At 42.8% G+C, this 14803-nt stretch overlaps 1 protein-coding gene across 1 annotated transcript in view; it reads right to left on the reverse strand.

Moving 5' to 3' along the window:
* The window catches only part of LOC137309904 (cadherin-2-like), a 187446-nt gene that overhangs the window by 38822 nt on the left and 133821 nt on the right, over positions 1–14803 (reverse strand). The window contains exons 8-9 of the mRNA XM_067977915.1: positions 10861–10998; positions 5365–5550 (exon numbers count right to left, since the gene is read on the reverse strand). Coding sequence (XP_067834016.1) covers positions 5365–5550; positions 10861–10998 — 324 coding nt within the window. The remainder of the gene's footprint in view (positions 1–5364; positions 5551–10860; positions 10999–14803) is intronic.

The raw sequence follows: 14803 nt of genomic DNA on the forward strand, positions 1-14803 counted from the left end.
TCTCATTGATTGAGGAGACAGACTGTTGGTCCCGTCGTTCACTAAGGTCCCACACGCCCCTGTTGTACCTCGCCATTATTGGCTCGCCCTTCCAGCAAGTTACAGGGCAAAAAAAAAAAAGGGTGCAGGATAAAGTCTAAATAACGGGGCATGTCGCGAGATGCCCCACTCCAGCAAATTCCACCCCTCCATCTCCTCAGTGCTATAACTTCTGACAGAAGCAAGCGATTTGACACTGAGCAATGCACGCAAACTGGAACGTTTGATAAGTAGAGGTGCAAACCCATGATCTTACAGCTTAATACGCAAGATTCCCTTCTGCTCAGGCGCTCGAAATTAATTCTAAAAAATAATGAACCATGCTCGCTTTAGAACATTTGATGTCAATTTTACAACTTTGATGAGCTTCACAAGTGGCAAAATTTAGTTACAATAACTGTTGAAATTTTTTTTATATAACTAAGTTTCTTTTTAAAACTGATCACGTGCACGAGAAAGAAAAGGCCTGACTGTGTGCACTCCGAAAAAGGCTTAAAATCCAATGAACCACATTTTGAAACATGCTGTGTAGGTGAAGACGGGCAGCTAATGCTGGCGCACAGCAAGATCCCACAGACAGAAAATGAAACGAAAGGCCAGTTAATCTGCTGCATTAAACCTTCCGCCACCTACGTCCACTGTATTTAATTATTTGAATTTGTCATTAATTGCACTAATTGAATACTTTGATAAAGATTACCAGTGTTACAGCCTATATTTAATCATCGTTTGTATAAATTATACAAGTCACTTCAGAATTCTACCAAATTACAGTTAAAAGATGAAAAAATTTTTCCAAAATCTGAAAAAAAAACAAAATGCTGGAAATAGATTTGACATTTGACGTCCAGGGATGAGGAGCCTCAGTTAAGTGGATAGATTGGAGAAGCTGGGAGCTGGGGTTGTTCTCCTTAGAGCAGAGAAGATTTGAGAGATAGAATTATGAAGGGTTTAGATAAAGTAAATAAAGAGAAACTGTTTCCATTGGTGGAAGGGTCAAGAACCAGAGGACACAGATTTAAGGTGATTGGCAAAAGAACCAAAAGGTGACATGAGGAGAAACTCGAAGGGGAAAAAGTTTGCAGGGCTACAGGGGAAAGAGAGGGGGAATGGGACTAACTGGATTGCTCTTACAAAGAGCTGGCACCGGCTTGATGGGCCGAATGGTCTCCTTCTGTGCTGTAATCATTCTATGATTTTTGTAAAATCTCCATCCAGTTTCAGATACTGACTTGACCTGCCATGGATTTTCTGTTTTTATTACAGGCAGTTTAAAAGTGGGCGAGGAGTTTGAATCCCAGACTTTCATAGTAGGTACAGCACAGGAGGAGGCCATTCAGCCCATCATGCCTGTGCCGGCTCTTTGAAAGAGCTATCCAATTAGTCCCACTCCCCCCTGCTCTTTCCCCATAGCCCTGCAAATTTTTTCCCCCCACTTCAGGTATTTATCCAATTCCCTTTTGAAAGTTATTATTGAATCTGCTTCCACCGCCCTTTCAGACAGTGCATTCCAGATCATTACAACTCACTGCCTAAAAAATGTTTCCTCATGTCGCCTCTGGTTCTTTTGCTGATCACCTTAAATCTGTGTCCTCTGGTTACCGACCCTTCTGCCGCAGGAAACAGTTTCTCCTTATTTACTATGTCAAAACCGTTCATGATTTTGAACACCTCTATCAAATCTCCTCTTAACCTTCTCTGTTCCAAGGAGAACAACCCCAACTTCTCCAGTCTCTCCACATAACTGAAGTCCCTCACCCCTGGTACCATTCTAGTAAATCTCTTCTGCACCCTTTCTCAGGCCTTTACCTCCTTCCTAAAGTGTGGTGCCCAGAATTGAACACAATACTCCAGCTGAGGCCTAACTAATGTTTTATAAAGGTTTAGTATGACTTCCTTGCTTTTGTACTCTATGCCACTATCAATAAAGCCCAGGATCCCAAAAGTTTTTTTTTTAAAAAAAACAGCATTCTCAACTTGTCCTACCACCTTCCAAGATTTGTATATGTGCACCCCCAGGTCTCTGTTCCTGAACCTTCTTTAAAATTGTACCATTTAGTTTATTTTGCCTCTCCTCATTCTTCCTACCAAAATTCATCACGTCACACTTTTGTGTGTTGAACTTCATCTGCCATGTGTCTGCCCATTTCACCAGTCTGTCTGTGTCCTCCTGAAGTCTGTTACTATCCTCCACATTGTGTACTATATTTCTGAGTTTCGCGTCATCTGCAAACTTTGAAATTATACCCTCTATACCCAAGTCCAGGACATTAATATATATCAAAAAGAGCAGTGGTCCTAATACTGACCCCTGGGGAACACCACTGTGTACTTCCTTCCCCCAAGTCTGAAAAACAACCGTTCACCACTACTCTCTGCTTTCTGTCCCTTAGCCAATTTTGTCCATGCTGCCACTGTCCCTTTAACCCCATGGGCTTTAATTTTGCTGACAAGTCTATTATGTGGTACTTTATTGAATGCCATGTGAAAATCCATATACACAACATCAGCCACACTACCCTCATCAACCCTCCCTTGTTACTTCATCAAAGAACTCAAATCAAGTTAGTCAAACATGACTTTCCTTTAACAAATCTGTGCTGACTTTCATTTATTAGCCCATACTTTTCTAAATGCCAATTAATTTTGTCCCAGATTATTGTCTCTACAAGTTTCCCCACCACCAACATTAAGCTGACTGGCCTGTAATTGCCCGGTTTATCCCCCTCTCTTTTTTTTGAACAGGGGTGTAACATTTGCAATCCTCCAGCCCTCCGGCACCATCCCCATATCGAAGAAGGATTGGAAGATTGTGGCCAGAGCCTTCATAATTTCCATCCTTACTTCCTTCAGTAACCTAGGATGCATCCCATCTCAACCGGGTGACTTTTCTACTTTGAGTGCTGCCAATCTTTTAAGTACCTCCCTCTATCTTTTTTTAAAATCCCATCCAATGTCACTGCTACCTCCTCCTTTACTGCTACAATGGCAGCATCCTCTTCTCTAGCGAAGACGGATGTGAAGTATTCATTTAGTGCCTCAGCCACGCCCTCTGCCTCCAAGAAGATCTCTTTTGTCCCTAATCCCATGCATCCTTTGACTACTCTTTTACAATTTATACGATTATAAAAGACTTTTAGAAATAACAACAATATACTTGAAATGTTTTTCAAAGCAATATTTTTGGAAACTCTTCAATAAATATATTTCAATGATCTGGTCACAGTAGCAATTTAGTTTGCTCAGCTACAATGGCCCTGAATTTCCTTGATGTCCGTTATGCTGTTCTTGCACCAGAAAGTTGGCGACCAAGGCCTCAAATTATCAACCTCTGGTTAGTGCAGCAATAAATTAATTTCCTAGCTGACTTAAAAAAAAGGGGAGATAATCCAGCACCTGGAACCAGCTACGGTAGATGGGCAGACATCTCTGCAATCACCCATCCATCCTAAGATGGAGGGAGAGAAGGGAGGACGTCTGAAATATATGAATTTTGATAAGAAAGCAACATTTGTTAATTTGTATGGGATGCTGCTTTGACTCAGTGAGCTGAGCAGATTGCAGTTGCATGTTCATAGAAACATAGAAAATAGGAGCAGGAGTAGGCCATTCGGCCCTTCGAGCCTGCTCCGCCATTCTATACGATCATGGCTGATCCTCTATCTCAGTACCATATTCCCGCTCTCTCCCCATACCCCTTGTGCCCACGTGCTGTCTGACAAGTCTCAAACAGCCTTTAACAGACAAAACTACACAAAGATAATGATCTGGTTGAAGACAGGTGCTAGAGGAATTCTGAAATAACAAACCATTCCTTATCCGCTAGAGGTGGGAAAGTACCACCCTCTCATTTAAAAACAAAAAGCACAAACATAGGAACAGGAGGAGGCCATTCAGCCCCTCGAGCCTGTTCCGCCATTCAACTAGATCATGGCTAATCTGTATCTCATTAAACATAAAATTCTGACAGGGCAAGACAGACTTTTTAAAAAAAAATTCGTTCATGGGATGTGGGCATCGCTGGCAAGGCCAGCATTTATTGCCCATCCCTAATTGCCCTGAGTGGCTTGCTAGGCCATTTCAGAGGGCGATTAAGAATCAACCACATTGCTGTGGGTCTGGAGTCACTTATAACATATAGCAACATAACCACTATGCTACCGTACCCTTAATGACTGGATGCAGGGAGGATGTTTCCCCTGGCTGGGGGAGGGGGGGCGGTGGGTCCAGAAGGAGGGGGTCACAGGATACGGGGCAGGACATTTAGGACTGAGATGAGGAGAAATTTCTTCAGCCAGAGGGTGGTGAACCTGTGGAATTCTCTACCACAGAAGGCTGTGGAGGCCAATCACTGAATATAATTAAGAAGCAGATAGATAGATTTCGAGACACAAAAGGCATCAAGGGGTATGGGGAGAGAGCGGGAATATGGTATTGAGATAGAGGATCAGCCATGATCACGATGAATGGCGGTGCAGGCTCAAAGGGCCAAATGCCCTACTCCTGCTCCTATTTTCTATGTTTCTATCTTAACTCCATCTACCTGTCTTGGTTCCATATCCCTTAATACCCTCACCTAACAAAAATCTATCAACCTCAGTTTGAAATTTTCAATTGACCCCCAGCCTCAACACCTTTTTGGGGGAAGAGTTTTCCAGATTTCCACTCCCCTTTGTGTGAAGAAGTGCTTCCCGACATCACCCCTGAACGGCCTTAGCTTTAATTTGATTATGCCCCCTTCTTCTGGAGTCCTCCCCCAACAAGGAGAAATAGGGTAATGATGGAGATAAACTATCAGATCCTTTAATCATCTTCAACACCTCAATTGGATCACCCCTGAATCTTCTATACTCGAGGGAATACAAGCCTGGTCTAGGCAACCTGTCCTCATAATTTTAGCCCCTGTATCAGTCTGGTGAATCTGCAGTGCACCCCCTCCAATGCCTTCCTGAGGTGTGGTGCCCAGAATTGAATACAGTACTCTAAAATGGGTCTGACCAGAGCTTTAAAAACATGCAGAGTCATTGGAGGCACCTTTCTCTTTCATGTGCTTTTAATTTGTGGGTGGGGTAATGAGAAGAGATTTGAAAAAAAAACACCAAAATTACATTTTTTAAAATGGGACATTATAACAATAAAGACCAATTTTTTTTCCCCACACTTATGGCTTATATTTATCCATGCATAATTTCAAACGAAGCCCACTTACACCAGGAGAAGGAAGGAAGATTGCATTGCAACAAAACCGTATCAGACAACCCTCCAGCCATTATACACAGAGTAAACGTTTTCAGCTAAATTCTGAAATGGGAGCATAGCACTCACCTTGACAACCGTTACCAGACCATCATTACTGACTGGATCAGTCGGAACAGCAAAGTGCCCCGTGGGATCGCCACCAATTATTTTATAGGCTACATTCCAAGCAGGAGTATGAGGATGATCCTTATCAGTTACTGTCAGGTTTGAAATAATGATATCAATCCTGTTTTCCGGTACTTCTCCGTAGAACTATAAACAAACAGAGGGATGGAGGGGGGGGGGCATAGAAAACAAACTGGTTACATTCCTGGACTATTACACGATAAAACTGAGTATTTGTTTTCAAATGTAATCAATGTATGCGTCACGAAACTAGCAGTTTTCCGATCATTAAAGTTTACAAAACACAACTGAGAATATTTCAAGAGAATAAATCCATTTTATTGACCTAAATACTTAACTGTTCAACGTTACATCACCTGAGCACGGAGAACTGACAGTGCAATTTGCACGTAAAACCGCAGTGCCCTATACGATTGAATTTAGGATTCAATATAGAGAATCAAATAACGGCACACAGGCCATTCGGCCCATCGTGCCTGCGCTGGCTCTTTGAAAGGACTATCCAATTAGTCCCGCTCCCCTGCTTTTTCCCCGTAGCCTTGCAAATGTTTCCTTTTCAAGTATTTATCCAAATCCCTTTTGAAAGTTACTATTGAATCTGCTTCCACCGCCCTTTCAGGCAGCGCATTCCAGATCGTAACGACTCGCTGCGTAAAAAAAATTCTCCATTTTGCCTTTGGTTCTTTTTCCAATTACCTAAAATCGGTGTCCTCTGGTGACCAACCCTTCTGCCACTGGAAACAGTTTCTCTTTATTTGCTCCATCAAAACCCCTCAATTTTGAACACCTCTATTAAATCTCCCCATAACGTTCTCTGTTCTAAGGAGAACAATCCCAGCTTCTCCAGTCTCTCCACATAACTGAAGTCCCTCATCCCTGGTACCATTCTAGTAAATCTCCTCTGCACCCTCTCCAAGACTTTGACATCCTTCCTAAAGTGTGGTGCCCAGAATTGAACATGAATAACTTAACTGGTTGGGGTACGGGGTAAGATAGGTTAAAGTGTAAATTCTTTCCAAATAAACAAATGATTTTAACTACCCTATAGGAACTCAAACTATATTGTTTGTTTTTTTTTTGGAAAAAAAGAATTTGCATCTCTCTCTAGGTTTGAAAGGGAGGATGAGTTGCTCCTTGGAATGTGTCAATATTGACTGAATCAGCCAATAAATATGCGTAAAATCACATTGGGTCTCGGTGCACAGCCTTGTGGGGATGGTGCAAACAATCTGCTCAGTACATTGCCCTGAAAGCACAGCTCAAACTAAACTCACCGTAAGATTGTAGGAACCAACAATTAATCGATCCGTTCTGGGATAGCAACATACCACACTATCAGACTTGTTTGTAAAAATTGCAAGCTTGAGTTTGGTGTTGCAAAAGCATGCATGTTTTCTTTTTAAAAAAAGGGATTGTACTGACAATGAGTGTCGTTTTCTTACTGAATAACCATCTGTTTTGACACTCACTTCACACAGAACGCCACACCAATGTGAAATGTCACTGATCGCAGGGAACGTGCGGAAATCACTGCAGCTAACTATTATGTGCCGGTTAACACCTTACATGAAATACTTTGTTCAAAACAAATAGAGAACTACAAAAGCCATTGGTGGGAGATGTGCAGCAAGTTTAACACTACTACAGTTCTAGGACAAGAAAAATCATGTACTTTACTATGCAACTTAACAGGACTGGAAAAGACAATGCAGCCCATCTGTCCAGTCCTGGGCTGTATATGGAGATAATATAAGTACAACATAAGGAATGACATTTACCATCGAATCTAAGCCACCAAATTGATACAGACAGACTTCTTATTGATCTCAGCAAATTATTCCAGCAATTCAGTAAGCTTACATAGGGCATGGGAGATTAAGGGGGACAGGGATTAGCACTTTTAAGATTGAACATCGCGCTTTTTAAAAAAATATATAAAGTGCAGGGATCTTTCTGCCCAAAAAGGAATGTTAAACATTTTTAATGTAAACAGTATTTCACAAGAAAAAAAGTCACCAAAATCATGGAATCATAGAAAGGTTACAGCACGGAAGGCGGCCATTCGGCCCATCGCGTCAGTGCTGGCTCTATGCAAGAGCAATCTGGTTAGTCCCACTCCCCTGCCCTATCCCTGTAGTCCTGCAATTTTTTTCCTTTCAAGTACTTATCCAGTTCCCTTTTGAAGGCCATGATTGAATCTGCCTCCACCACCCCCTCGGGCAGAGCATTCCAGATCCTAACCACTCACTGTGTAAAAAAAGTTTTTCCTCATGTCACCTTTGGTTCTTTTGCCAATCACCTTAAATCTATGCCCCCTGGTTCTTGACCCTTCCGCCAATGGGAACAGGTCCCCTCTATCTACTCTGTCTAGATTTTGAATACCTCCATCAAATCTCCTCTTAACTGTCTGTTCCAAGGAGAACAACCCCAGCTTCTCCAGTCTATCCACGTAACTAAAGTCCCTCATCCCTGGAGTCATTCTAGTAAATCTCTTCTGCACCCTCTCTAAGGCCTTCACATCTTTCCTGAAGTGCGATGCCCAGAACTGGACACAATACTTCAGTTGTGGCCGAACCAGTGTTTTATAAAGGTTCATGACTTCCATACTTTTGTACTCTGTGCCTCTATGTATAAAGCCCAGGATCCCATAGGCTTTTTTAACCACTTTCTCAACCTGGCCTGCCACCTTCAACGATTTGTGCACATATACCCCCAGATCTCTCTGCTCCTGTACCCCTTTTAGAATTGTGCCCTCTAGTTTATATTGCCTCTCCTCGTTCTTCCTACTGAAATGTATCACTTTGCATTTTTCTGCATTAAATTTCATCTGCCATGTGTCCGCCCACGCCGCCAGCCTGTCTTGAAGTCCATCACTATCCTCCTCACTGTTCACTACACTTCCAAGTTTTGTGTCAAAAAAAAACAGAAGTGAATCTCATTACTTATTCCACTCTTTTCACTTGTACAATGAACTCTATATTCTTCAGCAGCTTAATAAAAAAACAGCTCTCTATATTAAATTAGAACAGAGGCCATAGCAGCAGCAGGCTAAAACATCTTCAGATTGTAGCATTTACACCAGCACCCAAATCTGATTAGTAGCAGGCAGAATTCATTCTTTAGAATTGAAGCACATCTTAAAAGAATGTTTGATAACAATGACAACACACACACAGCCCAAAAACACTGTGGACTGACTTTCTTCCATCTAGTTTACATCTTTAATCGATATAAAGCCTTAAAGACGATCACAGCCTAGAAATTGGATTGCGCTGCCCCTGTTTTACACGTGCTTTTACGGTCGGGTTGTATGGAAGGAGGCTTGCGTGGAGCATAGACACCGGCATGGACCAGTTGGGCCGAATGGCCTGTTCTTGTGCTGTACAGTCTACGTAAAAAGGTCATCGATGGGCCAATGACGTGCTAGAAGTGCGTTGCTCGCCATAATGGATGGGGGAGCCCGGTAGGTGCCCGTGGCCCGTGCCTGAAACTGGCTTTTGGCCCATTGCACGTGTCAATCAGGGACACAACACTGTTTCAGGCCCCTTTGAGAAATTGGACTGCAAATGCCTACATTATGTGCCGTGCGTGCTGGTAACTCTTTTGCAGGCACTCAGCAGCCAAACCAGGGGTCCTTAAAAGGGGATTGCTGGTGGCTGCCACCCAAAAGATAAAGTTTAAAAAAAACGTAAAACTTATTGTCCAGACAGGAGTGTTCCTCCCGACTCCTTATTACAACCTCAACAACAACTTGCCTTTATCATAGCAAAATGTCCCAAGGTACATCACAGGAGCGATTATCAAACACAATTTGCCACCGGGTTAGGACAGGTGACTAAAGGGAGAGAAGAACAACAAAAAAAAAAGAGAGCGAGAGAAGAAGAACAAAAAAAAAAGAGAGCGAGAGAAGAAGAACAAAAAAAAGAGAGCGAGAGAAGAAGAACAAAAAAAAAAGAGAGCGAGAGAAGAAGAACAAAAAAAAAAGAGAGCGAGAGAAGAAGAACAAAAAAAAAAGAGAGCGAGAGAAGAAGAACAAAAAAAAAAGAGCGAGAGAAGAAGAACAAAAAAAGAGAGCGAGAGAAGAACAACAAAAAAAGAGAGCGAGGGAAGAAGAACAAAAAAGCAAAGAAAAAGAGAAAAAGAAAAAAAAAGAGATTTAGGGAAGGAATTTCAGAGCTTAGGGCCTGGGCAGCTGAAGGCACGGCTGCCAATGGTGCAGCGTTGAAAATCGGGGATGCGCAAGAAGCCAGAACTGGAGGAGCGCAGAGATCTCAAAGGGTTGTAGAGCTGGGGGGAGGGGGGGGGAAGCCAAGGAGGGATTTGAATTTTAAAAAATTTTTAGAATTAAAACAGTGGGCCACTGCTGGCCACCACTCAGCCCCCACCCCCGAACTCTCCTGAGGTCTTGGGCCCGGGCTCTGGGCTGATCGATCTTGCCTGCTCCCCCTCCCCTCCGGCCGACGTTCTGCTGGGACCGTGAATGCCACCCCACAGATCGAGAGTAGAGCTTTGTTGACTGCAGTCCAAATACGCGCATTAACGCCAGCCGCAGAAGAGCATCCAGTACTGCAGCACAGGCCATCCTACGACTACAGTGATTCCTCCTTACGGCTGATTATCCTATTCAGATGAGAATAACCAAAAAAAAACTCCACTTGAATGCCACAAAAGCCCATCGGGTCTCGTATTACAGGGAAAATAAAATCAGGAGCCATTACAAGACCGTAATTGCAGCAATTCAGATGGTATCTCATGTGAAGCTTGGTTCATAATTCCTCCTTCTCAAAAGATCACTGGCGTGGAAGTTATTTTAATTAAAATAAAATCTGTGGAAGTTGGTGGGGTGCAGATTTATTTTGGTCTTGGCTTCCGTTGCAGTATGATAAACACAAACACTGCGAGACACTCTAGTCAGTGTGCCCTCAACAAATTGATTTAATTGCTAAAATTGAACTAACGATCTATATAGTCGATCGGAAAATTCTTCGGCAGAATAGAAATCAGAAATTATAGCGCAGAAATGTATTCAGCCCCCTCACGCCTGCGCTGCTCCTCCAAATGGCGCTTTCTACCTTAATCCCGTTTTATTTTCTCCCTTTTCAATTGCTTTTTCCAGCCAGCCTCTGCCTCAATAGCCACTAGGTAACTTGTCCCTATGTGCTCAACACAAAAATACTCACTCTTCTAAGTGATAATCCTGAGTTTATCCCTCGTTATCAATTTGTCCAGCAGTGTGTGAACAATCTCGTCACTTTTTACCCCCTCAAATTTTGAAAAACATATCCACTTCTGGCTATGGAACTGGTGTACGATAGGTTCTAGATACGATGGATTAATATTAATCCTCATTCTGCAATAGCTAAGGGTGAGCGGTCTGAATTTAAAGCACTCATTTTGAAATGCCCTCTACAAAAATTATATTGGCACAATACTTACCGTTGCAGCAGTAAACTCTGGTGGGTTATCATTGACATCTGTTACTGTGATGACAGCAGTTGCAGTATTAGAAAGGCCATATGTTGGACTTCCCTCCATGTCAGTAGCTTGAATTATTAACGTGTACTGAGGAACTTTCTGTAAAAGAAGTAGGGAGAGAAGAACGATTTTTTAAAAATGATTTCTAACAGTTAATTCCCATTAAGCACGTGCATGACACCCTAACAGAATTTATCAACTCCAGTACGGCGAAAATCTTGTCCTTTCCAATTATATAGACTTCCCAATACAGGTTATGAAACTCAAGAACGCAGAATGTTGTCCATCTAATGGAGAGGACCACCTGGAACTACTGCTTTCAAAAACTGGAAGGTTGGGAGGGGGTGGGGGGAAGAAACAAAAAAGAGAGAACGAAGAGCCTTGAAGGAGAAAGAGAATGAGAGACTGAACGATGAAGATGTAATTTTCACTTTCAAATGGGCCTGTATTTATCTCCCAATCTTAGGTCTTATAATGTAGAGCAACCGAAAATGGATTTTTGCAATCTTTTTAAAATAACAATTGTTATGGGGCATTAAGAAATCCATTATAAGAGTTGAAAATGTCTTTAGGATCTGGTCACAAACAGTACTTTGGAACTGCAACTCATTGTGATACAGCAACATCACCATATTCAATCGCCGACCTGTACCAGTATTTCTCGTTTCATTTAACAGATGCACTGCACATAAACCTTAATAAAGAGTTGAATACGATAAATTGAAATTGAAAACCACTGTCATCCTAAACGGAATGTTTGACAAATTCAAAAGGGCCAAAACACTCCCTTCACTGAACACAGTACACTATAACCAGCTCTAACACCTATCTCCCCATTCAGTGCAGTCTAAAGTTTCATCCTTTGTAAGTTCATTAAGAAACACTTCAACACTCCCAAAAATGAATAGCAGGCAGGGTTGGTATCAGTAACACACAAGAGACGACCAGATTTGGCCTCAAGCCCGAAGGGTATGGCGTTCATATTTAACAGCTGCTTCCGTCTCCAGCGAGACCAGTCAGGTGCTGGTTGCTAGGTAACGGATCGATCACTAACACCGTGAATTTTGTACGCACAACAAAAAAAAAGCCGGTGCGTTTTTTTTTAAACGAGCAAAGGACCCTCGGGTGCTGTTATCAAAAGAAATTCCGCACTGTTGACAAGCTTTGGCCACACGTATGAATTCACTCTCCCTTTTCGCAATGGAGCAGAGCTGCAGGCTTTTGTTCACGATGCTAGTATCAATTTCCCTCTTGTGGACAATTAAAAAGCCAAGGCCAGCTGTATACATCAAGGAGCAATGTTACCACAAGTTTACACGTTGGCCAGTTGCTGCCTTACTACTTGTGTGCCTGCAAGACAATTAATTTTTCCATTGCATTTTATTGTTTATGCATCTCCTCCCCACCCCACCCACCCACCCCAGCTGCTATATCTAGACTTTGGCCTTTATCATAGAAACAGGAGTCGGTCTGCTCGAAGAGGACTAATTTGCAGGGTTTTATGGGGGAAAAGGCTGGGGCATGGGACTAAACTTGGACAGCGCTTTTAAAGAGCCGGCACAGGCACGACGGGCAGAGTGGCCTCCCCTTTTGTGCTGTTAGATTTTATGACTCTAGGCCAATTCAGCCCCTCGAGCCCGTTCCCCCATTCAATTAGATCATGGCTGATCTGTATTTTAACTCCATCCACCCACCTTGGTTCCGTAACCCTTAATATCCCTCGCCTAACAAAAATCTATCAATTTCAGTTTTGAAATGTTCAATTGACCCCCCAGCCTCAATAGCTTTTTTGGGGGAACAGTTCCAGATTTCCACTCCCCTGTGTGAGAAGAAATGCTTGCTGGCATCACCCCTGAATGGCCTAGCTCTAATTTTAACTATTATGCCCCCTTTGTCCTGGACTTCCTCCACCAGAGGAAATAGTTCCTCTCTATCTACCCCATCTGGTAGAACTTTGGCAAGGCTCCCCCCTAAATTAGGCCGGTCACCGGCAATTAATACGAAGAGAAGCTGGTACGAGCACAGGTCGTGGATTTATGGCACTGACGTTTGAAGCACTGAATGCAAATTTGTACACAGCGGTACATATTTAAACACAACAGAACTTGTTACATTAATTCAAGGATTGTACACAGAACCTGGATTTCCCCCAGCAGTCCTAACAATAAGGATTACCTGCATTACCAGCCTCTCCTGTCATAGATTAGAATACACCAGGGAACTGGTTTTGTTTGCTTCCCTTGTATAGCTGAAGAGAACACACAAGGATCCAGCAAGCCTGACCTGGCTTACTACACCAAGGGATAATGTTTAAGGACCTCTTCTTGACTAGAATAACTATATTCGTGCAACGTTCCATAACTGGTCAGATCCACTTCTTGGCCATCTGGTCGCCAAGGCGTGACCGGATAGAGGTCTAAGATAATGAGAGGGTTCAATAAGGTAAACATCGAGAAAATGTTTCCACTTGCGGTGGGGTCCAAAACTGGAGGTCATAAATATAAGATAAATCGCTAATAAACCCAATAGGGAATTCAGGAGAAACTTCTTTACCCAGAGAGTGGTGAGAATGTGGAACTCGCTACCACAAGGAGTAGTTGAGGCAAATAGCATGGACGCATTCAAGGGGAAGCTAGATAAACACATGAGGGAGGAAGGAATAGAAGGATATATTGATAGGATGAGATGAACTAGGGAGGGAGGAGGCTCGTGTGGAGCATAAACACCAACAGAGACCAGTTGGGCCGAACGGCCTGTTCCTGTGCTGTAGGGCCGATGTAACTCGATGTAACCGATGGAGCGGAGAAGTGATTCGTGTCAATGGTTGAAGTATTAATATTTTAAAAGACTCACATAATCGAAACCCCCCCCCACTCCAAGTTTTGCCATTTAAATATTTATACCTCTCAAATTTTAAAAATGCAAGGGATCTCGTGAAAAACCTCCCATTCTCCACACCATTCAAATATCCAGCAGACACCAAAGTTAGAACCAGTTTCATAAGCCTTTTGAACTTAGGCCTCTGACCTTCGCCCTGAGATTCCCCCCTCCCCCCACCAATAAATTATTAAAAACCCAAGGAGGAGGAGCAAAGGCCAATAAGGAGTTTAGAAACTGAACTGCTGAAGCAAAAAGAATTACAAACCCACTCATCTCGAAAGTGGCTTCGGAAAGGAACAAGCTCTTTTCACCGGTATCAACTCCTACCAATATTATACAGAACTTACAACACAATCAGGCCATTCGGCCCAACTGGTCTATGCCGGTGTTCATGCTCCACACGAGCCTCCTCCCTCCCGATCTTCATCTCACCCTATTCGCATAATGTTCCATTCTTTTCTCCCTCATGTGTTTATCTAGCTTCCCCTTAAATGCATCTATGCTATTCACCTCAACTACTCCTTGTGGTAGCGAGTTCCACATTCTCACCACTCTCTGGGTAAAGAAGTTTCTCCTGAATTCCCTACTGGATTTATGAGTGACTATTTTATATTTTGGCCCCATGAAGAGTGAAAAAGCTACCTTTTCTTTGGTCCAAAGTTGTTCTCCTCTGAGACCTTTGCTCAATTGACCATTCTTAACATGATCACTGGTTGGTTTTATCTTCTCCTTAACCTGGGACACTGAAGGCAACTGTAGCAACCTTGCTGGCAAAGACCCAGATCCAGAATCATAGAACAGAGCAGGAGGCCATTTGGCCCATCGTGCCTGTGCTGGCTCTTTGAAAGAACTATCCAATTAGTCCCACTTCCCAGCTCTTTTCCCCATAACCCTGCAAATTGTTCCTTTTCAAGTATTTATCCAATTCCCGTTTGAAAGTTATTATTGAATCTGCTTCCACCGCCCTTTCAGGCAGTGCACTCCAGATCATAACTCACTGCGTAAAAAGAATTCTCATCGCCCC

This window comes from Heptranchias perlo, chromosome 3 (assembly GCF_035084215.1).
Source record: "Heptranchias perlo isolate sHepPer1 chromosome 3, sHepPer1.hap1, whole genome shotgun sequence".
Lineage (NCBI taxonomy): Eukaryota > Metazoa > Chordata > Chondrichthyes > Hexanchiformes > Hexanchidae > Heptranchias > Heptranchias perlo.